Below are 25,134 nucleotides of genomic sequence, written 5' to 3'. Positions count from 1 at the left end.
CTCTGCCTCTCTCTCTCTCTCTCTCTCTCTCTCTCTCTCTGTGTGACTATCATAAATAAATAAAAATTAAAAAAAATAAAGTTGCTTTCCCATATTGTGCTGTAATATATTGAAGAACATAAATGGTGGTAGTTTTTGGTCATTTGAGGTTATATATGATTTTTAGAAGAAGTAAAACATTTCTCATTATCAAGCCTAGTAAACTAGTTAAAAATTAAGCTGACTAAATGGTTTTGGGAAAGAAGCTAACTCTGGCATTCAAAAGATGGCACTCGTTTTTATCCTGTCATGTCAAAGTCAGCTCCCAAAAGAGTTTAAGGTATTTGAACAATCACGTTACAATTTGGAAAAAAGGAACAAATCTGCCTGGGCAATTACTTAGAGGGAGAACACAATGTAGATATGGGATTTGCGTTTGTTCATTAAAAGATGCCATTTTAATGTTACTGCTGCTCTGCCCCATACAAATTAACATTTATGTTTCATGTTTTGTGGTTTCAGTCTAAGATAACTTAAATATGAAGGACAAAAAATTTTTAAATCAACTGTTTGGTTAAATTATCATCAGGCCTATCTGCTTCTATAACAGTATCATAAAATGTACAGAGCAATTATTCTCAGCACAGCAAGTTTTTGGATAAATGTCCTCTCTACTTTCCAACTTTTGCCCAAAATTTGATCAGATAAGCATTTAATTAGATAAATGATTTATTACTACACATTGCCATTATTAAATGTAAAAGTATAAATTACATTTCTAAAATATGCAATTTTATTTCTAAAATAAATAACAAAATCAATACTTAATTCCAATATTATGGCTCTCTACTTATATGGTTCACGCATACCGGGATTGTAGTTTTAAACACGTTGAAAATCCTCTGAAAACTTGGAAATCTGAAAAATAAAATTGTTAGTTGATGGTTAAATTGTAAAATCCTAACAGAAAAGATTGACTTTTCAGGACAGTTAGTATTGACTTGGAACTAAGGGAATTATTGCTGTATTCAGAGAAAGAATATGTCAGTCAGACATGGTTTGGTAGATAAACAAGATGAAAGGAAAGAGGTTGTTCAATAGTTTGAACATACCAACTGGAGAGGTGGAGGCTAATCTTGCATTGCCTATCTAAGCACTAACCATTGACTCAGAAAACGGGCACTGTAGCACAGACTATGAAACAAGTGTGTCCCTGCTGTGGTCAGACCATTTTAGCCTCCAACCATTAAACATTCAAGTTGTTCAATTAACTTCTCTCTTTTAATTCCATGAGCAACAAAGAGTGAATAAAAGTTTCATGTGTCTTTTTGTATCTTCAGTGATTATAATTACAATTATGGAATCTAAAATTAATATCCTGATAAAGCATACTTCTAAATTATACATCCCTGAGAGTTCACACTGAGATGAAACTATTCTCAGTGCCCTGATCAGCTCATGCTTCTAGAACTGAAAGACTAAACTATTACTGCCATCTAACCCTGAATGACTAGTAAGTGGGAGCAACTCAAGGCCAATAGATCAGGGGAGTTGAAGATTCATAAGAGAGTAATTCGTGTAAGGGGAAAAATGAAACAAGATGAATAGAAAAATAAAAGAAGGGAAGAGGAGGGTGAGTAGAGGGAAAAAGAAGAGATTTTATGAGGTCAAAGAACAGGTGTTGTAGGGTTAACGGTATAATGCAAAATCTAATTGCTTTCCAACAGTTGGGACCTTACAGAAATATGTGAGAAAATATAGGAACAACTGTTTGTACAACCTTCCCTGAATTCAATTAATTCAGTCAGAACCCAGCTAATTTACTTAAAGACTGAAGTTTGACAAATTAAAGGCCAAGGTGTTTGAAGCCTGGGAATAAATTCACTGCCCTAGAAACATCTCAATATAAAGTAAGTAGATTAATTGAATGCCCTTTATCAGTCATTTCCTATTAGATTAGTAAGAAAGGAATAAGTAATGCCATCACTCGCATAGGTTATAACCTCCAGAATGGTAATTATCTAAATAAGAACCTTAGTAAACACTGGCAGGAAAAGAGATCTACATAAATTTCAAGGCAGAGCTTGGTACAGATCTAAGAAATCTAATTACAGATTGGCATGGCAAAAAGTGGTCCTTTAGGACATAACATATTTATTGCATTGTATTATAATCACGTGGCATATCTAAATCATGGGAAGATACAGTAAATATAGAATGTGATTTCTTTTCCAATAACTCAATCTAATACTTAATCATTGTACAGAATAGCAAAAGAAAAATTACTTGGGGTGTGGCTTATAAGCAAGATTCTTCTAGGAATATTTTTTTTTCCTAACATGTTCCAGGCACCACATTAACATAGTAAGTATCTGCTAATATTCTGGAAAGGTGCCGGCAATGAGTAGCTCAAAAGCATATATCTCACATCTCAGTATAGCTTTGGTTCACCTTCCTGAATCAATTCCATAAAACAAGTACAAAAGATAGACAATTGATGGTTTTGCTTAACCTGTTTAAAAGAAAATCTCATTAGTTTGGATTTGGTTCAGGTGTGAACCAAGATGAACTTCAGTCAAAGCAAAAGTTTTCTGGTGATAACACCATCTGGGATAAGGTCATCACTTCACACACACACACACACACACATACACACTCTTTAAGTTTCTAAAGCAGGATGAAGCCTCTGTACAATGTTTTTCTGCCTTGTGAACCTGACTATTCTGTAAAAAGCTAGGAATAACTATAACTACCAATATCTTTATAAATAGAAGAGGCACTTACCTATCCAAGGTAGCTAAAGTGCACTCTATTTTCAGGGGAGTAAAGTGACTTATAGGTATTCTGAACACTGATTCCATTAACTACTTCCTAATATATTCAAGGTCTCATTATTTAAGCTTTTAATAGATCTGATGCTATGAATCTCATATTTTTTGAAACCCTGCAAAATTACTTATTTTAGTTTTAAAAACAGTATTTGAAATTTGATTTTTTTTCTAACAGTACTCCCTGTCATAGTATAAAAATATTAATAAGACATTTTCTGGGAATTTGTCTATCAAGTATATCCTATGTGCAAAGTCCTTTTGTAAGCACTATGAAGCATGCTAAGGTGCTGAATGATCTCCACTCCTTATACTTATTTCCTGTTTTAAAACAAGGTAAAGTATGAGTAATGAAATAATCAATGTAAAAATGCTTTATATTTTATAAAAACCTCTAAAAAAGTAACTGGTATTTATTGTTAAATATGGATCTATAGAGATACATAAATGGATATAAGATCTTAATCAGAAGATACAGTGTTCTTAATACAGCCATTCTTAATACATGTATAATATAGTTCATTCAAGATGATCTATAAATTTAATGCAATTTTAATCAAAGTTTTATCTATACGTTTTTCTGAAGTAATTGACAAGTTAATTGCAAAATTTATATAAAAATATAAAATACCAGTAGAATACATTTAGAACTATATTACCTAAAATTCAAGCTTTACTATAAAGTGATATTAATCAAGACACCCTGGTGTTGGTGTAGACAGAGAAACAGATTAAAGACAGAGTAGATAAAATCAATGCGATCAAGATATACCAAGACATTACAATGGAGAAAGCAGTCTTCCCAACAAATGGAATAACTGAATTATCCATGGGGAAAAAAAGCCTCAATCTGTACCTAATGATACATGCAAAAATTAATTTAAGAAGGATAATAAACTCAAATGTAAAAACTAGAAATGTAAAATTTCTAGAGGAAAAACTAAGATAATATATTTGTGACATCGGGCTAGGTAGAAATATTTTAGGACATCAAAAGCACTCTAAATTAAGCTATCACTAAAATTCATGTCATTAAAATTAGAAAGTACTACCTAAAAGACATCATTTATCAAGTCACGGATTAGGAAATACATTTGCAATATACATATGGCAAAACACACATATCCAGAATATATACAGAACCCCTATTAATCAACCTTACAACACCCAAACAACAACAAAAAAGAAATACTTGTGAAGGATTAGACACTTCACAAAAGAGATTATGGTCAATAAACTCCACAATAGTGCCCTCAATATCCTTAGTCGTTAGAAAACACAAGTTAAAAACCCAGTGAAATACTATTTTGTGTCAACTAGAATAGCTACAATCAAAAGACTAATAGTGACAGATTTGGGGTAAGGATATGGAACTAGACCTTTCATACATAGCTGCTGGGAGAACAAAACTATACAATCACTTTGGAGATCTGCTGAGTAGTTTTCAAGTTAATATGTATCTACCTATGACTCAGCAATTCTGTTCCTAGAATTTTACCCAAGAGAAATAAAATTATGCCAATTCAAAAATAAAAGATCTTTTAAGATTTTTTTCAGATTATCTTTATTCATTATAAAAGCTAAAAACTGGAAACAACCCAATTTTCCACCAACTACAGAACAGATAACCAATTGTGCTATATTTACATGAAATACTATTCAGGAATAAAAAGAAACGCATTCATGGTATGTCAAGGATAAATACCAAATTCATTATGATAAATGAATGATGCCAGACTAAAATACACACATACACACTGTATCATAACAATGGTATAAAGTCCAAAAATAGACAAAATTATTCTGCAATGATAGACAAAATTAATCTGCAATGATAGAAATAAAAAACACAGATTTTGGAGAGAAGAGGGATAAGGATGAAATTCAACTGGAAACAACATAGAAGAATATTCTAGGATTGTGGAACTGTTCTATATCCTATTTTAGATAATAATTAGATGGGTCCACACAATTTTGAACTACATAAACACTTAAGATTGTGTCATTTGTTTACTTCTCAATAATGCCTCTAAAAATTTATAGTACTGTTTTATCACTGCAGATATATCAACTATTTTCATAACCCAAAAGTAGCAACATTGACCATTTCCACATATAATAACCTAAACTGAAAGTCATAGGAGATCTCCAGGTGGCCCAGCAGTTTAGCACCCGCCTTCGGCCCAGGGCATAATCCTGGAGTCCTGGGATTGAGTCCCACATCAGGCTCCCTGCATGGAGCCTGCTTCTCCCTCTGCCTGTGTCTCTGCCTCTCTCTCTGTCTCTGTCTCTCTCTCTTATAAATAAATAAAATAAAATATTAGTATTAAAAAAAAAAAAGAAAGTCATACTCTGGTTACACAAGTATTGTCTGTATACTGTCTTGCAGCTGCAATCTGAGTAACAGTATCCGATAAAGACAACCTTATGAAGATACTTAACAAATGAACTTCATGCAGAACACATATAAACCAACTTCCCAAATGAGCAGTGATGCCAAAGGAACCTAGTTTTAATTATAAATATGTATTAATAGGTCTCCTGAAGTGGTTTCCACTTCCAATTTTTGGATTGTCAGCTTTAAAAGCACATAACGATACCTTTTTACTTTACTATACACTTTGTTATTACCCTAACAAAAGAAATAACAGTATTTAGGTTCCTGGAGTGCAGCCAAAGTATCCGTCAATTCATTTTGCTTTAATTTCCTTTGGCAGGAGTCAAGGAACTACTGAATCATCTGAAAAAGCTCTAAATTGTTTAATTTTATCTTCCTCATACTCAGCATATTCCTATCATTTCTTGAATCAAAAAATAAAAACAAAAAACAAAAACGATTGGTGCAGTCTACATTGCCTAATTTTGTCCAATTAAATGTTATGCAGTGATGGTTTACATTCCTCATATTGCCAAATGACCTAAATATTTTTTCTATAATGCAGTTACATATGAAAATGCTTACCATTACATTGGACATACCAACGTAAATGAGCCCAAGAATTCACAGTTAAAGTTTGTATGCTCCAATTGCTTGGGCTTAGATTCTAGGCTTAGCTCATAGTAATTGCCTTCACAAACAATTAATCCTGGAGGAGTTCTTCATGACTCTTATCCCAAAGTCAATTGACTTAATTTATAACGTATTCCCAATTAAAGTTAAATCAGCACCCTGCAATTTCCAACCCTAGATTGGTTTACTATGCAGTTGTTATCAGTAATAACATTTTAAATATTTTAAGGTACTTTTAAATTATGAGGAATACAAAGCAAAATAAATAACCTCTTTGGAAGTAATAAAGAAATGCTACTTCAAATTTATGCCACCTTTCTAAGAATATACAGAAATTATTTTTATCAATAATTCTGCCTATATTTTTTTCTTATTTTTAAATTTGACTTTCAAATACATTCTATTTTGAAAGCAATTACCATATGAATTTTATCACTAACTAAAGATATCATTTAATTTAGATATTCATTCTTTTAACTTATTTAAATACTGTCCTTTACAATAAAGTATTATATTATTATATATTATATTATATACATAATAAAGTATTAAAGTATTATAAACTTACATATTATATATATGTATTTATAGTTATGGGGAGGAGGGATAAATCCCAATAACAAAATTGCTTTTTGGTGTTAGAATCCAAACTCATTCTTCCACTAAGGGGTATTATCAAGGAACTACTTATTCAAAAATAAGTTATGAAAAAAATAAAAAATAAAAAAACAAAAGTTATGATTCATATATAATTTTGAAGTTGAGCTTTTTTAGAAACAAAATAGAGTATGTTTCTCTAACATCAATTCTATAATACTATCTAAAATATTTTAAATACTATCACTGCTACTCTATTTAAGGAAATTTGTATTAATTTCATTTTTGTGGACTGGCATTGGGCCCAGAAGAAGATAAAATTTGGGTTGTAGGAACATAGAAGGAGAGAAGATGACTGATTCTTGTAGAGGTGGTAATTTTCTCAGCAGAGTGAGAGAATGATTTCTTAAGTCTCTACATTCTCATGAACAAATAAGAATTTTCTAAGCTAGCCACTCTAGGTCTCAACTTAGGGTTGAAAAGAGCAGATAAAATCACAGCCAAAAAATAAATAAATTAATTTAATTAAATAAAATCACAGACATGTGAAGATATCAGATATGAATATGCCCATGTTAACATATAAGAGCGGTCCAGCATCTCATCACCACTGATTAAGTTATCACAGTACAGGAACAACCTACATATCAGATGTGTCATCACTTCCTAGTATGCTTATGTTCCTTTTCCAAACAGGTGTAATCAAAAGTTTTCATAACATCTGTATATGTTCAGTAAAACACACAAAAACAAATGAGGGGAATATCAATACTAGTTGATTCTATAAAAGTAGAGAAAACAAAGCAAGAATTTGACTACCAGCAAAATAGGTGATTTATATGAGAATTTTCTGGTTCCAAAATCATTCCCTGTATATTGCTTCATTTTAATTTCGATCATAAGGAAATTAGGGCTTGCTGAGAGATTCGAGTTTGCTGAGAGTCACAGGCAAGTACTTGGTACAGCCAGGATTAAGTCGTTTGATACCTAAACTAGTCCACACTGCTTTACAAATGAGGAGTTATACAAACCTATACCTACATAAGATTATGTATGTAAACAATAGGAAGATTCTAGTTCAATGACCTTCACCCTTTGGGGTTTTGCCCATTAAATATGCTAAATTATATGGCAAAAGGGACTTCGTAAATGCAATTAAGATTGCTAATCAATCACTTAGCCTTAAAATAGAGAGATAATCCTGAATCTTCAAATTGTAATTGTTTCTTTATGAAGACACTCACATAATACTCAAAAGAATGCTTTAAATTATGACTTGATTTGGAAAAATCCGTATGTATTCGCTCAATAAATTTCAATAGTTTTAACCATGTGGCATCCTCCTTGCTTTGGCAATCGGTTGTTTTTAGTCATAAACGTCGTTACTTTAGAAGTAGGTACAAATTGACCTAGCAGTCTTCTATCCTGAATTACTAATGTCTATTTCTTAATTCATGTGAACTACCTGATTAATTCTGTAGAAAGCACAGCGTTCTATACTAATCCTTAAAATATGTTTGTATATCTATATCTTATATTTAACCTAAATGTCTTACATGAAAGTTGTCTTTTCCCCTGAAGTGGGGGCACTGTAAAAGTCAATTCTTTAAAATGCAAATAGAATTCTTTTATTTTAAAACCTTTAGGTCAACATAAACTTAATTTTTATCCATTTTTGACATAAAATATTAAAATAAACTTGAACTGCTGAAAGGTAAGACATAGTGAAGAGTTTTCTGAATACCAAGTACTGACCACAGAGACCACGAGTCATGAATAAGTAGATTACAAAAAGCTTTCATGCTGTCAACTGCCTTATATACCATATTTACAATTGAGACCTCTAAAGCAAAATGTGAAATAAAAATAACCTAAAATATTTTAGAAGTTTCTATTATAGGTTATAAATCAGGACACAACTTACAGTCTATATTCAGAGTAGAAAGTAAGTGCCACTAGGTGGGAAGAATATAAAGGAAGCAAAGACCTCCTGGTGGGTTAGGTGACACTAAAGGATATTCTATTACAAACAATACTATAGACTATTTATGTCCCCCCAAATCCATATATTGAAACCTAATCCCCAATGAGATGGTATTTGGAGGTGGGCCCTTTGGAGGTGATTAGGTCGTAAGGGTCGAGGCCTCAGTAATAAGGTAAGTGCTGGAGCATGTGAGGACACAGTGGTGAAATGATGGCTGCCTCTGACCCAGGAGGCAGGCTCTCATCAGACACGGAATCTGCTAACACACTGCTTTTGGACTTCCTAACCTCCAGTACTGTGCAAAACTAATTTGTTTTTTATAATCTACCCAGTCTATAGTATTTTTGTTAGAGTAGCCATAACAGACTAAGAAAATGCTCCCAAAATTAATGATTTAAAACCAGAAACATAACCAAAATGTATTTAACACAAATTGAAAAATTGCCAAGCTCTGTTTGTTGATTGGCCAGTTTGTCAATTTGATCCAGGTTCCCTTAGGCCATTCCAGGGTATCCCAGGGTAATGGTCTCCTTTACAGTAATAGCAACTACCACAACTAAGAAAATGAAAAATACGCAATATTTAGTATTAAGGGTATCCCAGGGTAATTGTCCCCTTTACAGTGATAGCAACTATCACAACTAATGAAAAATATTTAATATTTAGTATTAAGGGTATCCCAGGGTAATTGTCCCTTTACAGTAGTAGCAACAACCACAACTAAGAAAATGAAAAATACTTAAAATTTATTGAGAGTTTATAGTCTGCCAGGATCTATAAGCATATTATATGGGTTATAACTCTTAATCATTACAATGACCCTATTAGATTGCTTCTGCTTTATCTATACACTACAGATGAGGAAAGAGGTTAGGTATATAAATCGTAAATGGCTTCAAAATGAATAAATGGTTTAACCAGGATCCAACTTCCATTCTAACTGATTCTATTCTCTTATCACATTATATCAGTATACCTGCAAATTATGTATCAGCTAAAAGACTGTTCTTGATAAAAGTAAAAAGTAAAATAATAACTGGATGAAAAAATGACTAGCACTCAATTCATTTATCAATTACTTTTTATCATAATTTGTGCCAAGCACTGTGATTAAAAACTGGAGATACATCACCATCACTGTCATGGTCATCTCCATCACAGGCCAAAGACATTGTTCTAAGCTCTTAACCTGTATTAGTTCCTCACATTACCTTTAGCAGTCAGGCTCTATTATTATCATCCCCATTTTATTTATTATTTTTTTGAAAACCAAGGACAGTCAACTGTTGAAATTGAAAACTCTGCTCCTGAGCCTGGAAGCTTTATCTTGTTTTAGGTTACACACACATTACTATGTTTTATTTTGCATAAATAACAAACATTTTAATGATACATACAATATATGCTAACTAATTAGAAAATATTCTTAAATTGTACTATTGTATCAGAAATGATAAATTATCAAAAGTGGAAAAGGGATAACAAGTAAGTGCTCTATTCATTATGGAAGCCTCCAGAAATAGTATTCACAAAAGTACTCAACAAACAGCGGCACCTGGGAGGCTCAGCTGGTTAAGCGTCCAACTCCTGATTTCATCTCCAGTCATGACCTCCAGGGTTGTGAGATGGAGCCCAGCTCTGGGCTCTGGCTGAGCATGGAGCCTCCTTAAGATTCTCTCTCTCTCTCTCTCCTCCACCCCACCCCCCTCTTTCCCACTCTCCCTCTCTCTAAAAAATATTTTAAAAGTACCCAACAAACAGATCAGACTGCTTGGGAGGTGAGTTAAAACTCTTAAAATACTCCAGGGAAGAGAAACTTTCCAATTAATTCTACAAATATAGCACTTCCCTAGTACCAAAGTTGATAAAGATTGCTCAAATTACCATTTATAAAAACAGATGCCAACAATCCAAGTAAAATATTAGCAAACAATATTTTGATTTATTTCTAATCATATACAATGATTACTAATTAAAATTAATAATTCATAATTTAATAATAAAAATACTGGCCCACTAATAGAGAAACAGCCCAGTTAGTCTCTAAACTGATACAAATTATCAGATAATTTAGTATATGATGTGTGCTTCATTTTCTAACAGTTTTTGTAAGTTGTGTTGGGACACAGAGCTAATCATTTGGTAGAAAAAGCAAAGAGCAATTCGTATGCACTTAAATATGATGCCAAAAGCAGAAATTATGAAGGATGAAGGAAAATATGGATACATTTTACAAAATAAATTTAACTGTTACATAACAAACATAATAAATACAGAGAGATAAATGAAACTTGAGACAACATGCGTATATTAATATATCTTACTTCCTTACTGTTTTTGGAAAGTGAGGCTTGACGTGAGCACCCTACATAAAGGTGAAATCCATTCCTGAAATCGCTACCCACTTCTTTTAACCTGCTAGACAATTTCTTTTGTATATTCTTTGATCCCCTTCATTTGACTCATTAGAATTTAAGCCTTATGTGAGCAAGGACTGCCATCTGTTTCATTCACTCTTGTGATTCTATCGCCCAAAACAGTTCTTGGCATCAATATCGGCTCAATAAAAAGTTGTTGGATATAAATTATAAGACTCTGTGACACGATCAATTTTATCGTGAAAACTATTACTTTTAAAAAAAAGAAAACTATTGAGATATTTATTTATTAAAATAAGTCTCTAAATATAGATACCAAGTGACACCATTATAGCTTTTGTTCAATGGCTATATATTTATAGGCTCAAAAATAATTAAAACTTTAGGGAAGAGGAATTAATTTAGCCAAATGTTCTTTCTTATCACATAAAAAATGAGCAAAGCATTAGATTTTATAAGTTTTACTCTACACACTCTTTTGACATCGTCTAACCTCTTCAGAAAGACACACTTTCAGAGCTTTCAGACTAGCAGGAGAAAACACACAATTACTGAGTTACAAGCACACAAATAGTTTTACAACTGAGGCATTTAAGAAAGGTAGAAGCATAGTTGCCCAAAGGGGATTAAACAGCAGTCAGTGGTCACATAAAGATTGTCATTACACACACAAAAAAACTCTAAATAGAGCTGTTTCTGAGGCTCTTGGCTCCTGGGTAGACACAGCTCCCCCGGTGCTGTCTTTTCCCCTCTGCCAAGTACATCTGGGTTTAGCAGGTGTGACTGCATGAGGGAGGAGGGAAAGAAGTTATGGTTGAAGGAAAGTTATTACTAGTGGAGCTTATGGGAGTGATCCCCCAGGCACTGGGACAATTAGCAGATCAAAGGGCTACCTACAGCTCCTCCACCAGACAATTAAAACCACCAAGAAGCGTTTGGATTTTGTTGCAGACTTTTCTTGTCACCCCCAGATAATAAAATGACAAACTAAAGCTTGCTGTTTATCTTCCATATACAATTACAACTATTTTATTGCAATTTGATAATTTAAGGTAAAACCCAAATCTTGCTTTTAAAGTGTTTATAAATTAGACAGCTATGGAAACAAGTAGGTCATTTATTTAGTCTGCTCTTAGAGTTTGCCACTACTAAAGTATTTATTGCTTTCTCAAAGTGTATCACTTGTGCCATAAATCACAGGTCAATGCATCAGTGCTCCAAGCAGATAAGAATTTATTAAATGAGCTAATGGGTCTATCAAAGGAACACATTTTTTTTTCAACCAGAGAAAGATTTATACATCAACAGAAGTTTTTTAATTCATGTTTTTCAGTCATCCACACATGTGTAAATTTAGCCAACAAATATGGAGTGCCAAAATACTGAGTGCCTAGTATACATGAGGCATCATGTTTAGAGCTGGATATCCACATTGCGGAACAAAGTGTTTTTCCTGCCTACATGGAGCTTACAATACATTGGAAACAAGAAATGAAATAAATAAGCTAATAAGTAATTTTATAGCTATGATTTTTTAAAGGGCCATAAATTTTTTTAAAATAGTGATAGAGAATAATGATAGGACTATTTTGTGTGTATATGTCAGAGGGAACATGGGTAACTTGGAGAAAGCAACCAGAGAGATTATATGAGATTGTGCAGTTTAGGCTGAGGAACCAGTCAGGAGCAGAAAATGGCAACATTTAGAAAGAGATAGCTAGAAATGAATATAGAAATAGAAAAAAAAATACAGAAATACAGATAGATGGTAGTTTCGAAAAGATAATGAATATTTTACAGACCCAAAAGGAAATAAATACAAAAAAAAAAAAAAAAAGCTAAGGATAGGAACTTGCACTATAATTTAGCAATATCCACATGATACAAAAATAGCAGTAAATAGCATAATAATATAATTTGCAGGAAATTAGGTTATTCTGTGATTCTATGGGCAAAGAATATACCATATGATAGTAACAAGCATTATACTACATACAAAAATGAAAAAAAAAAAAGTGAAATTCCAGTGAGGGCAAAAGCATAACAAAATATGAAAAAAATGGCTTATTTGGAAAAAAAGTAGTTTGATACAGAAAAATAACTAGCAAAACAATAGACCAAAATTTAGAATATATTTGCAAAAATAAGTAATAAAAAAATAAAATTAAGAATGTATTTGCAAAACTAAAAAAGACAGGCTAATGCATATGGCATTATTTTAGGAAGGCACATCCCAGGAATTCTCTGTTCAGTTTTTGGCAAGCCTATTGAATAAATATGCAGGCTACTTGAACAGATTCCAAATGAAAAAACTAAAATGATGAAAATAATGGCTTACAAGGATAGATTAAAGGAAGAACTGTGTACAACTTTAGCATGTCAGTAACTAAAGAAGAAACATTATGGTTTACAAATATTTGAAACATGTAAATTTGAGGAAAAAGAGTTCTTTGTGTACAAAGTTGCACAATTTTAAGTATGTTGAAAAGGCAAAAGAAATATTCCCCAAGTAATAATGTTGTTTTCCAGTTAGAACCATTTGGACAAATGATCCAATATGGGCAAGGATTAAGACCACCAAGCAGACAGAGAAATTTCCAGTAACCTAAACTATGCTGACCTCAAATACATCAAGGACCATTCGGATAGGATGAAGTAGGTCAGGGCAAAACTGTAAAATCTTCCTATCCCCCAGATGTGCTTTAAATTTAGAAGGGATCTTTCCTTGGATTTAGGTCTTCCTCTGTAATTGTATTATAGTGAAGTGAGTCCTAGACTTGGATCTGTAAGGCTTAGTTTGAGCGCGCACCACTTACCCTATTCTCATCTATATCCTCATCTGCCAATAAAGATAACGATAACCCCCTAGACACTTGTGAGGTTTAAAAGGGCTGTTGCATATGAAAACATATTTTATGTGGTTAAAGGCAGTGCTCTTAGTGAGATATATCAATTATTAGAATGATCTCAACATGTCAAAAGCTGTAGGATAAGGACTGTCAAAGAGTATGATGCTTGGGACTAGGCCATTAGACTGTCTTCTGCCTAGAAGAAATCTGTTCTTCTCTGAGTCACTGTTTACCCACAGTCCTCTTAACTGGATACTGTTTTCTCTCCCAAAGTTTATAGCTGTGAGATACGGCATTAGTCTTTCCCATTCCTCAAAGCAATTTCCTGAACATTTTTTCTCCTTCCCCTCAAAAATCAAAAATAAAAACAAAAAGCCCCAGCTAGTTTTCATTTCCTGTAACAGGGACGCCTGGGGTGGCTCAGTGGTTGAGCATCTGCCTTTCACTCAGGGCCTGACCCCAGGGTCCAGGATTGAGTACCACATCAGGCTCCCTGCAGGGAGTCTGTTTGTCCCTCTGCCTATGTCTCTGGCTCTCTGTATGTGTCTCTCATGAATAAATAAATAAAACTTTAAAAAAAATTCATATAACAGATCTCTATTCCTCAATACTACCCTCATATTATAGTTATCTCTTGATCTCTGCACTATGTCCCCTCATTCCTTGAAGATTTCTATTCCTGGTTCACTGTCATTCTCTCCAACATTTCTTCTTGAAAAACTTTTTTCAGTACCCGCATAAATTATTTTTACATTCCTTGACTGTTTTCTTCTAATGATCCTGTCTTCTATCCTCCTTCAAACATAGTTCTGAATGGTTGAAGTAGTTCATAGTTCAATATGATTCTGCCCCAAAATTTACAATTATCAATTAACTATAATTTCCATACAATTTCTGCAGTGCCCCATAATACTTCTCATAAAACACTTTCTAGATTTCTTGCTCATTCCATTTACGACCCTCAACTCAACCTTTCAGCTATACTAGGATTTCCAATGGGTTGTGCTAACTTCTGACAGCAATCCAATTTTCTTAGTTGCAGGGATGGGAATGAGACTTTGAAAACTACCTAGTTCGGGACTTAATGAAGCAAAAATGGTAAAAGCATCTGGGCTGAGAAATTTAAAAATAGTTGAATACCCCTGAAAATGGAAAAACACAGACAGAGAAAGAAGGTTGGGAAAGAAGTGAGATAAGAAAGACCACAAATTGCAGCAGTGACAAGAGTGAGTTTGTGGGAATGAAAGGCAGAGAGAGGTAGAAAAATGATAATTCTGGTAAGAGAAAGTCTGAGAAATTTAAAGTACTGGTAGCTAAAAAAAAAAAAAAAAAAGTCCTGGTAGCTGAGCCAATCATGTGATGAGAAAGTCTATTGGATAGCATTGCCAATAGGTTCCTAAAAATGGAGATGGGAATCATTAGTGTTGGGAACTTCCAGGAAGTTCATTACCAGAATGTAGAAAGGGTCACTAGCTTATTCATGCATGAAAGATTTTTAACGGGACAAACGGACAAACGTGAAGAGAAGAAAAAGGGTTCCGATTCTTTGAGAAAGTTCAGGATGTCAAGATGGTTAGTTATTTAACAGTCTGTTCTCCCTACAGGAAAGGAGCTGTTGTAGGCTGATGGCAAGAAAGTGTTTATGTCAGAATGAGAGGCAGTTTTGAATAGTTTTTGAAAAAGCAATAGTACACAAACTCCTCCTTTTCATCTTGTGAGTCCAAGAACTGAGAAAAATGTACCACAAGTAAAGTGGTATAGCAGAAAAGAGGAAAAAGTATGTTGGAATCAGAATGTGTAGAGTCAAGTTCAAACTCACTGATTGCTTGAATTATTGATCATGTGACTTTTTGAACCTCAGGTTCCTTATCTGCTAAAAGAAATTAAGAATGTCTTCTTTGTTTATGGTCCATAGAATGGAGATGGGAAATACCTAAGAAATTTACCCTATTGCTTTATTTATTATTCTTGGGGAATAAATATAATACTGTGGAGCTCTATTTACACTATTAAGTATATACATAAACACAGTGTTATTAATAAGGTGATCTCAGATGGTGTAATTTTCGACATTTTGCAAAATGTTGAAAGTGAATCCAATACTGGTTTAAAAAAATAAACCATCTTTTAGTTAAATAATTGTTAAAATAAACCAGGAAATTTTCTAGTTGATGTGGTTTGAGACCACTCAGTGCTTTTGTTTGGCTAAAGTTTCTTAATGGGGTTACATAGAAATAAAATTAAATGAGGACAGGATGTGAGGTAAATTAAATACTTTCATTAAGCTAGCAGAAATAAAAACCTTGTTAACCTTTAAAACCACTTTGTCCTACATTATGTACCTGAAAATTGCAGAGAAAGCATGCTCTTATATATCATATTGAGTAACAACGAAACCATGCAGATGAGCAATGGAATCCTAGAAAACCAAAAAAGAGTAAAATCTCATGTCATAATACACTGAATGGCAAGATTGTAGGGAAAAAAATGAGTTTTGAATCATTTCCCAAGTGTTGTACTTCTTTTCCCTACCTTTGCTGTTCTTCTTGGTGATATAGGATTCTAAAAGACACATTAACTCTCCAACCTGTATTTCTGAATGTGAAAAGAGGTATCATATTTTACCAACTTGTATTAGAAAAATTTAAAAATCTTGTCCCAAAAGAAGAAATATAATTTACCCTTTCCAAATACCTTCCAGTTAAATAGTAAGAGATACGAAGTGTGTGTTTTATAAATAAGAAAATCTATCTCCACAAACTATCTCCACCATATAAAGGACATGTGACTCATTGAAACTGCATGCTTTAGTAGTTAAGAAAGCAGGCTCTAGATTTAACCTGGATTCTAATTCTAACAAGCTGTTTGGTAGCTATGTGATCTGGGGAAAAGATTTAACGTCTGTATTTCTGATTTCTCCTTTGTACGTTAACAATAACGGTATCTGCACCCCCAAAGACTTGTAAAAATCGAAGTGGTATTTAGAACAGTGGAACACATAGCATGAACTCAATAAATACTAGACTTGTTATCTGTACTTAGGAGAGGTATCAGAATGAATGTCCATGTTAACTTGTCTAACAAAATGCTTAATCTGACTGGTGGCAGTCCCCGAGTAAAGAGAAGAAGGAAAAAAACTATTGCCTGAAAAATTACTGTTTCTGGGTCAAACTTAGAGTCAGTTGGAAATGTCAGAACCTTGTATTTAACAACAAAAAAAAATCTATCACTTAGAGGTAGTTCTTCTTTTAATTGAAGATGGATAGCCACCCTAGAAAGCACTTTACATCATCCTGTACATTAATACTATATTTTTAACAATGCTTTTGCAGGAGCATTGACAAGTATTCCCAAAGTATGCTCATTCTACCACACAGATTGTAAGGAAAACATTTAAGTAAGAAACAAAGCTTTTAAAGCTTCTGAAACTACTTTTGACTTTTTTTTTTTTTTTTTTTTTCTGTAAAAGACAAACTGCTGTTGAAAATGTGTAAGTACTTCTTGAGGAACACTGATAAGGCCAGGCAGGAATAGCTCTATTCATCTGAATGTATATTGAGCATCTATTTGGGGCTTTGTTGTTGTTTAGTTGGATTGTTTTGCCTAGCTCCCTTATAAGTGTTGTCTGTATGGAAGCACTACACGCAAAACAAGAGCTGGGGTATAAATTCTAAAACATTCTGAATGGTATTTTGCTTGTTGCTTGTCCAGAGCCAATATTTCGAAAGTTAGTGTTTACAAAACTAAGCTATTGAAAGAAAAAAGGATGAATAAACTACACAAAAGGAGAGTTCAATTAGTATAGGGAAAGGAATACGTGCAGAAAGAAAGGCATGAAAGATGTGAGCGTGGATGGACGACTGATGCCAACAGGTGGCAGACATTAACTGGAGGGAATTGTCAATTTATTCCAAATAAAAATATTCTCTAGTGTTCCCATTTGACTCTTCCACTCTTTTCTGCTCTGGAATGATAAGCCCATCTTACTCTGGTTATCTTCATATAATCTTGGGTATCAGTAAAATGTAAATGGTCATCCTGACCTCAGTACAGCAAGAAAAGCCTTAGGAGGATTATTCTGCATCCCTCAAATTAAAAATATTATCCAATAGCGAGCAAAAATCTTAAAGAATGCATGATGGCCTATCCACATTGATATAGATTAGCTTCAAATCAACACAATGTCATCTAGCATGAGATTAAAACCCTAGCCTTCCCATTTAGGGACCGTTATGCTACCTTAAATTACTCTTAAAAGATATCAATCAGTCTGATGCAGACTTGTTTAAGAAAAGAGAAAAAAGTAAAGCTAAGATATAAACTCAATCTTCTTTCTCCATAGTAACAATCACATTCAAAAGCCTTCACTTAAATTCTTGTACTTAAATCCTCCATTCTGCTTCATGCACTATTAAATCTGTTGTTGAACTAATCCCACACAGTTACTATCACCATAATAATACATATTTTAAAAAACAAAATAACAACATATTTTCTTCTAAAATATAACCAGATAATTGCAAGACATCTTATCTGCATTCTGAGGTCTACTTCTTTTGTACAAAATTGAGTCCTAGATTTCCTAATACTTTCATTCATTATTTAAGGGGAAAAAGAATCAATAGAAAATGTATAATACCATATTCCCTGGATTGATGATAAAATAGAATATTAAACAAGAAATTCTTCAAATATCCATCTCGTCCACCATTAAGCAGGTTTTCCAAGCTTAAATATTTTTGACAAAATCTCTTCAACGATGCATGCATTTTACTGCTTTTCTATCCCCAAATGTCGAATATATTGCAGTGAGTCTTTGTCTAGGATGCAAGGCCAATAATAGCAGCAATTATTATAATATTCTTTGACACACTAATGCCTTTTGGTTTTGATACTTAGCCCCTCCCCCCATAAATGTCCCTGGTTTTTTACACTATATGGTACCACTGCTTTTGCATAGGCTTTTTTAGTCCCGTTTCTGTCTTATAGCTGCTATGGTTTTTTGCTCTGATTAAAGACTGACCTATTAGCTCATATGCCTTTCACTATTTGCATCCTGTTTACAGAAAGCCCAGAAACTTAAGCACCAAGAGAAACGAACTTTTCTCTATGATCTAAATATTGAATGTATTCTCTCTCTTAGGTGGTCAGGAGTTTTTGATGTTTTCTCCTAGTTTCTCAACTATGTGCTACAAGCAAAATAAGAGACTTCTCTGTAAGTAGGATGGCTATAAATTATTGTCCAGTTGATAGTTTCAGGCAGGACACTCTTACGGAATCAAGGTATAAAATCTCAAGTTGCTCCATAATTAAGATCCTAACTTATTTCCATTTATGTTTTTTTTTTAAGATTTTATTTATTTATTCATGAGAGACACAGAGAGAGAGAGAGGCAGGGAGACAGGTAGAGGGAGAAGCAGGCTCCATGCAGGGAGCCCACCACGGGACTCGATCCTGGGACCCCAGGATCAGGCCCTGGGCTGAAAGTGGCCCTAAACCACTGAGCCACCTGAGGATTCCCTCCATTTATGTTTTAAACCTCAGGATTTAGTAATAGAGGCTTCACATTATCATGTTGTGATCCCCCACACACACACACACACACAAAAGTAAATGGCAAATTCCACGATGTTTTGGAGATTTGCAATCTCTTAATAATGACAGAATTTTATAATGGATTAGGTGCCCTAGTTGCCATCCAGCAGAGAAATGTTGGGGAAGAGGAGAAATAAAGATGGAAAGAAATGAAAATAACTTTTATATTAGTAGGACTGACACAGGAAGGATGTCACCAGATGAATGCTCTATGTCAGCGACTGTATAAGAAACTGAACCTGTAGAAATGGGGTATTGATGAATCAGTAATCCAGTTTGAAGAGCTATATCAGCAGATGCTAGAACTAATTTGCAAGGAATGGTTATCAGTTAAGGATCAATTAAAAATAAATAAATGATGTCAGGTCACTAAAAGCTATTGATATACAATAGGCACATATATAAGAATTAATAAATGCAGAAAATGGGTAATGACAAACTTTATTTATCATGTCATTTAGTCTCTTTTGACCACATGATTTATGTTATTTAGATACTTGCAAGCTTGCAAGCTCCAGGAAACATATACTTTACCATCATGAGAGAAAAGGATAACTAGTCATCTCTTACCAGTACTATAGATGTGTATAAATATACAATTGAATATATACCCACGCAAATTAATATAACAGAATTTTCCATTTATAAAACTTAGAGCTGGTATGGAGAGTATGCTTAAATGTATGCAAACATTGCAGCATTAATTGTTTCACTACAAGTACCTCATAGCATCTCTTTGGATGATACTCAAGAGACTTCTGAAAAATAATGGTTCAACCTAAGACATGGGCTTGTTTGTGGCAGTTAGTTAGAGTAACTGTTTCCAAGTCTAAAAACTGTGGTAAAAGCAGTAGGTTCTTAAAATTCACCCTCCTTCTGTTTCTCAGGGGAGCACTGAAAACTAACTAATAACATCAGTTTCACACAGAGCAGAAAGTCAGTTTACATGGGTTTGAAGACTCACCTTTACTGGTTTACTTCTTTTATTTTTTCCATCTTTCCTTTAAAAGATCTCCATTGATTATCCTGACACCTGCTGGCAAGGGCACAGGTGATCCTTGTCTACTTTTCCCTCCAACAACTTCCCCAAATCAAAGACTTTTTAGAGGTATTTTCAGTGACAACTAAGTGGTCATTTTTTCAGTTTAAGTATTTATGGTACTTGATTTCTAGCATTATCACATAACCATGAAAAAAATGTCAATACTTTTTCTACTTCACATGGGCAACCGCTCGACTCTTTGTATATAAATACATGTTTGTTTTTGATATTATAATCATGATATGGGCTATGAATAAACAAACAAAAAACATGCCAGGCTTCTTCCTTAAAACACAGATAAGAATTGAATAGAATAGTAGGGGACGCCTGGGTGGCTCAGTGGTTGAGCATCTGCCTTTGGCTCAGGGCATGACCTGGGGATCCCAGGATCCAGTCCCACATCAGGCTCCCCGCAGGGAGCCTGCTTCTCCCTCTGCCTGTGTCTCTGCCTCTCTCTCTGTGTCTCTCATGAATAAATAAATAAAATCTTTAAAAAAGTAAGTGAATAGTAGGAATGGCTTCATCTGGGCTTTCTACTATTTTTTCCTTAATAATACCAATTTACAGATATTTAGGAAATAAACTCAACTATGTAAAAAGTAAATTGATTAGCTATGATAAGTCATGCCATTAATTACATATTTACAAAATTTGTGATTTATTTCTCAGTACCTACTCATTATGATTTACTCTGTCTTGAACTGAGTTTTGAAGCCTGCACCACTTTATGGGGTTTTTGTTGTTGTTTTGGCAAGAATCTGATGAACCTACTACATCATATATCATACTCAAAGCTATTGCACCTACAAGTGTACTCAGGAAACAACAAATATCAGAATTACTTTTTTAGGCTTTAACTCTCATATCAAGCAGCTTTTTAAAATCGTACACAAATGATGAAATATACAGTCCATCCCATTATGCAAAACCCTTCAAAAAATTAAAAGTCTTGAAAGTAAGTTACCTAATTAAAATATCTATTTTAGTATCAGTAAAATTAAAAGTATGGGCTACTAATTTAGACTCTAAGAAGTGTCAAACTTATATTTTGTAATGATCTTGAGTAACCAAGCTATTTCATATTAATACTGTACATTTTATCCCTTTCCGTTGCTATAATTTTGTGAGAAGGAAAAAAAAATCACATGTATCTGGCAATAAAAGCAAACTTTATTAAAATATTTACTAAAAATATCCTAGATCCTGAATACATGTTTCATATGAACACTGATCTAAAGGTTTTTGAGAAAAATACAAGACAGCTTTAATTTAGAGAAGAGTATAGAAGTGAAATATATCTGCCTGGTTTTTGAAGATCTTTCTAACTTCAAGATCATAGAAGGAAGAATATAGCTTTTCAATGTTTTAACCATTAATTTTTATTATAAATGCTTTCCCAAACCATATGCATATTTAAAACAAAATACATTTCAATTCTAAGGAAACATTTCAAGAAAAATCAAAACAACTTTTTCAGGAACACAGCGGGGGGAAAAAGCGTGTGCTGTATCACCACTGAGTGAATGGGATGGCCAAGATTTTGCATTAGTGTCCAACTGTCAGATCAGGATACTTTCTCTTCACTTTATTAATTTTAGCTCAAGAGTCCAAAATAACTTTTAGGCGTTTCATCTGGCACCTGAATCAGCACTTATTTTTAAAGTCCAGAATTCATGGTCATGTAAATTAAGTAATGAAGATATTAATGTGTAATAAATCTTTAAAAGCACAAAAACCTGTTATTTCAGTATGAATATTGCTACACTAATCATAGAAGCATACTTTTATTATCTTGAGACTGTTCAGGTACTAATTTACCCTCACGTCGAATAACTAAAAATCACCATTGATTAAAAAAAGGAAATTCAAATGCCAATGATTCATAGTATTTAGGACATGTCTAGACATTTTTAGACAGTGCCATTTGCTTAAAGACTTCAGGCACCAACTGCAGGCACAGGGACAGATTGCATAAGATGTCACGTGCTTGCTGCAACTGTATGCATGTTATTGGATTTTTCAGAGCAACCCACAGCGATGAATAATTTAAGAGTTAATAAAATATTCAATCTGACTGATCCATTGGTTTAATTTTAAAATAAAAACGACTAATAAAAGAAATCACCGAGCCCCCCTCATTAACGCGCGTAAACTGCATCCCACGCAGGGAAACACCAATTTCTAAAAGGGCTGCATTTAGATAAACCGATGTCTGGGGAGGAGGGATGCAAGGGACATCCTCTGTGCTAACACTGGCCTCGGTAAGTTTACTCAAAGTTTAATTGTTCGGAGCTGTCACACGAGCTGCACCCTGCCTTCTGCGGGGCCGAGGAGAAGACATTAGAAAGGTGCAAGTTGAACAAAAAAGGGCTCCTGGAAAATGGTCCATTTCTTTCCTAAAGCCCCTTTTCCCACTAACCGCAGGCCGGCTTGGGGAAGGAAAAAAAAAAAAGAAAAAGAAAAAAAAAAAAAAGGAGCAACGTCTGAGGGAATATGGAGTAGACCGCTGCCCGGTTACGGCGCAGGCAGGGGCGGGAGTGGGGAGCCCGGCGGCGCCCCGCGGCAGGTGCGAGCCGAGGCCGCCGCGCCCCAGGCCCCGCCGCCCGCCCCGCGCGCGGGACGCAGCGGCTCCTCCTCACCCCGCCGCCCCCGCTCGGCTCGGGGGACAGAGGGGGCCGCGGGGCGCCGCGTCGGTGCGTGCGAGCGGCGGAGGTGTGCTCCCGGGTTCGGGTGGGAGGGAGGCGCGGAGGCGCGGACGGGCGGAGCGGGAGGCAGCGCCCGCAGCCCTCCCCGGGCCGACCCTGCGAAGGGATGCGAGTGCCGGAGGGATGCGGACCGAGAGGAGAGAAAGGGGGACCGGGGGGCGGGGGGGCACCCGGCCGAGCCGCCGCAAGCCCCTGCCCCCCTTAGCCTCTGCGGAGGGGCTGCCCCCGCCTGGCACCCGGAGGGGCGCCCACCTACACACGCGCCCACGCTGGGGGGGGCCGAGCATCGCGGCCGGCAGCGCAGCCGGGGCGCCTGGGGCACCGCGGACGGCGGCCCCCGAGCGGCCCCCGAGCGCCCCGCTGTCCCAGGCCGGAGCGCGGATGCGGGCGCGCACGGTGCGCGGCAGACACTCGTGCAGCGTGGATTTCAAACGGATCCGAGTCCAGGCTCCCACCCCAACTCTCCGGTCTCGGAGGCGCAGCACGCACAGCCCAGTAGAGCGCTCGGCCTCCGCTCCAAGCAGCCTGCGGGCGGCGGCCTCCCCCTCGGACCCCTCCGTGGGCGCCTCAGGGGCGCGGGGCCCCCGGGGCGCGCCTCCAGCCCCCTCCCCGGGCCGACCCCAGCCCCGGCCGCGCGCGGCGACGCGGGCGGGACAAGGGCTCGTGCCGCCGAGCCAGCCCCTCGCAAAGGACCTCGGATTCGTCCGTCCCGCTCCGCGCGAGGCTCGCCGGAGTCCTGTCATTTTTTTTTTTTTTAATTTTTTTTGCAGGCTGGTGGATTGCGCCCGAGTCACGGAGAAGCACCAGCAGACCAGCTCTTACAACTTTTCCGCTCTTGGGCGGGGGAGCGAGGGTGGCTCGCACCGCAAGGTCCTCGGTTGCCAAGACTTAGGCAGGTGCCCGGAGGGCGCGGCGAGCCCGGCTCGGAGCCCGGGGAGGGCAGAGGACGGGCGGGGTCCCGGGCGGCTGTGCCATCGCCGCAGCGCGTGCGTCCTGCTCGGGCGGGCAGCGGGGAGCCGGGGGGACCGCCCGCCCGCCGCCCGGGGCACCCGCTCCCCGCTCCCCGCTCCCCGCTCGGCCCCGCCGGGGCCCCGCCCGCCGCCGCGGCGAGCACCACCGCCCGCAGCGCCCGGGCCCCCCGCCGCCTCCCCGGCGCCCCGCGCCCGGTCCCCGCTCGCCCCACGCGCTCCGCGCCGACTTTGCAGCACTTTCCCGCGGCCCCGGGGGCGCCGCCTCCTCCGCGCCGCCCCCCCGGCGCGGCGGCTCCCGGGGGACCCCAGCCCGGCCCGCACCCCCGCCCGGCCCCGCCGCTCACCTCTGCACAGCTGGGGGACACCCAGGCCGAGCCCGATCAGGAGCCAGGCGGCCGCCGAGCGCTTCATGGTGCGGGCTCCGGGACGCGGCCCGGCCGGCCGGGGGGCGCGGCGGAGGGCAGTGTCGGCGGGGCGGGCGGCCGCTGCCGGGAATCCGGGGGACGCTGCGCGCCCGCGGCGCTCCTGCAACACGCGGCGGGAGAGGAGAGCGGCGGCCGCGGGCGCCGGGAGGCGGGCGAGCTCGGCGGAGCTGCGGGCGGGCTCGGCCTCCGCGGCGGGTGGGTCCCGGCCGAGGCGGGCGGGGCGGGCGGGCGGGCGGGCGGGGCTCCCGCGGCGGGGGCGGCGGGGATGCGCGCTCGGCCCCTGCGCTCCGGCCGCCGCGGCTGCGGGCTCCCGACCCGGAGACCCCGAGAACAATGGGGCGGGAGCCGGGGAGCGAGCGGCCCGGGCGCCCCGCGTGCTGTCAGCGGCGGCGAGCGCGGGCCTGGGCTGCCGGGCGCTCCCGCCTCCCCCGCCCCCCGGCCCCCTCCCCGGCCGTCCGCTCGCCTCCCTCGCCTCCCTCTCTCTCCTCCCTCTCCTCTCCCTCTCCCTCTCCCTCTCCCGTGGCTCCTTCTGCTGGAAGACGGAAGGGAGACAACTGCTGCCACACCCCGGCACCTGCCACCACCTCTAAAGTTCCCAGGGCGCCTGTACCTTCCCCGCGCGCGCCTGGGGCTCTAGGGTCCAGGGAAGCCCCTCCGCGCCGGCGAGTCTTGGTTCCAGCTCCGACTTTACTATTCACCGCGGTAAAGATGCCCCCCCCCGGGCCCCCCCGCGAAGTCCCGTTGTCAGAAGAGCCAGGAAAAAAAAAAAAT

At 37.9% G+C, this 25,134-nt stretch overlaps 1 protein-coding gene across 2 annotated transcripts in view; it reads right to left on the bottom strand.

Moving 5' to 3' along the window:
- EDIL3 (EGF like and discoidin domains 3) overlaps positions 1-24,577 on the bottom strand; it is a 389,979-nt gene extending 365,402 nt beyond the window's left edge. For both annotated transcript variants that reach the window (XM_077866066.1, XM_077866069.1), the window contains exon 1: positions 24,283-24,577. In XM_077866066.1, coding sequence (XP_077722192.1) covers positions 24,283-24,349 — 67 coding nt within the window. In that variant the 5' untranslated portion in view covers positions 24,350-24,577. The remainder of the gene's footprint in view (positions 1-24,282) is intronic.
- Between the last annotated feature and the right edge of the window lie 557 nt (positions 24,578-25,134).

This window comes from Canis aureus, chromosome 2, assembly GCF_053574225.1.
Source record: "Canis aureus isolate CA01 chromosome 2, VMU_Caureus_v.1.0, whole genome shotgun sequence".
NCBI classification, from domain to species: Eukaryota; Metazoa; Chordata; class Mammalia; order Carnivora; family Canidae; genus Canis; species Canis aureus.
This window is presented reverse-complemented; position numbering and strand designations above follow the sequence as displayed.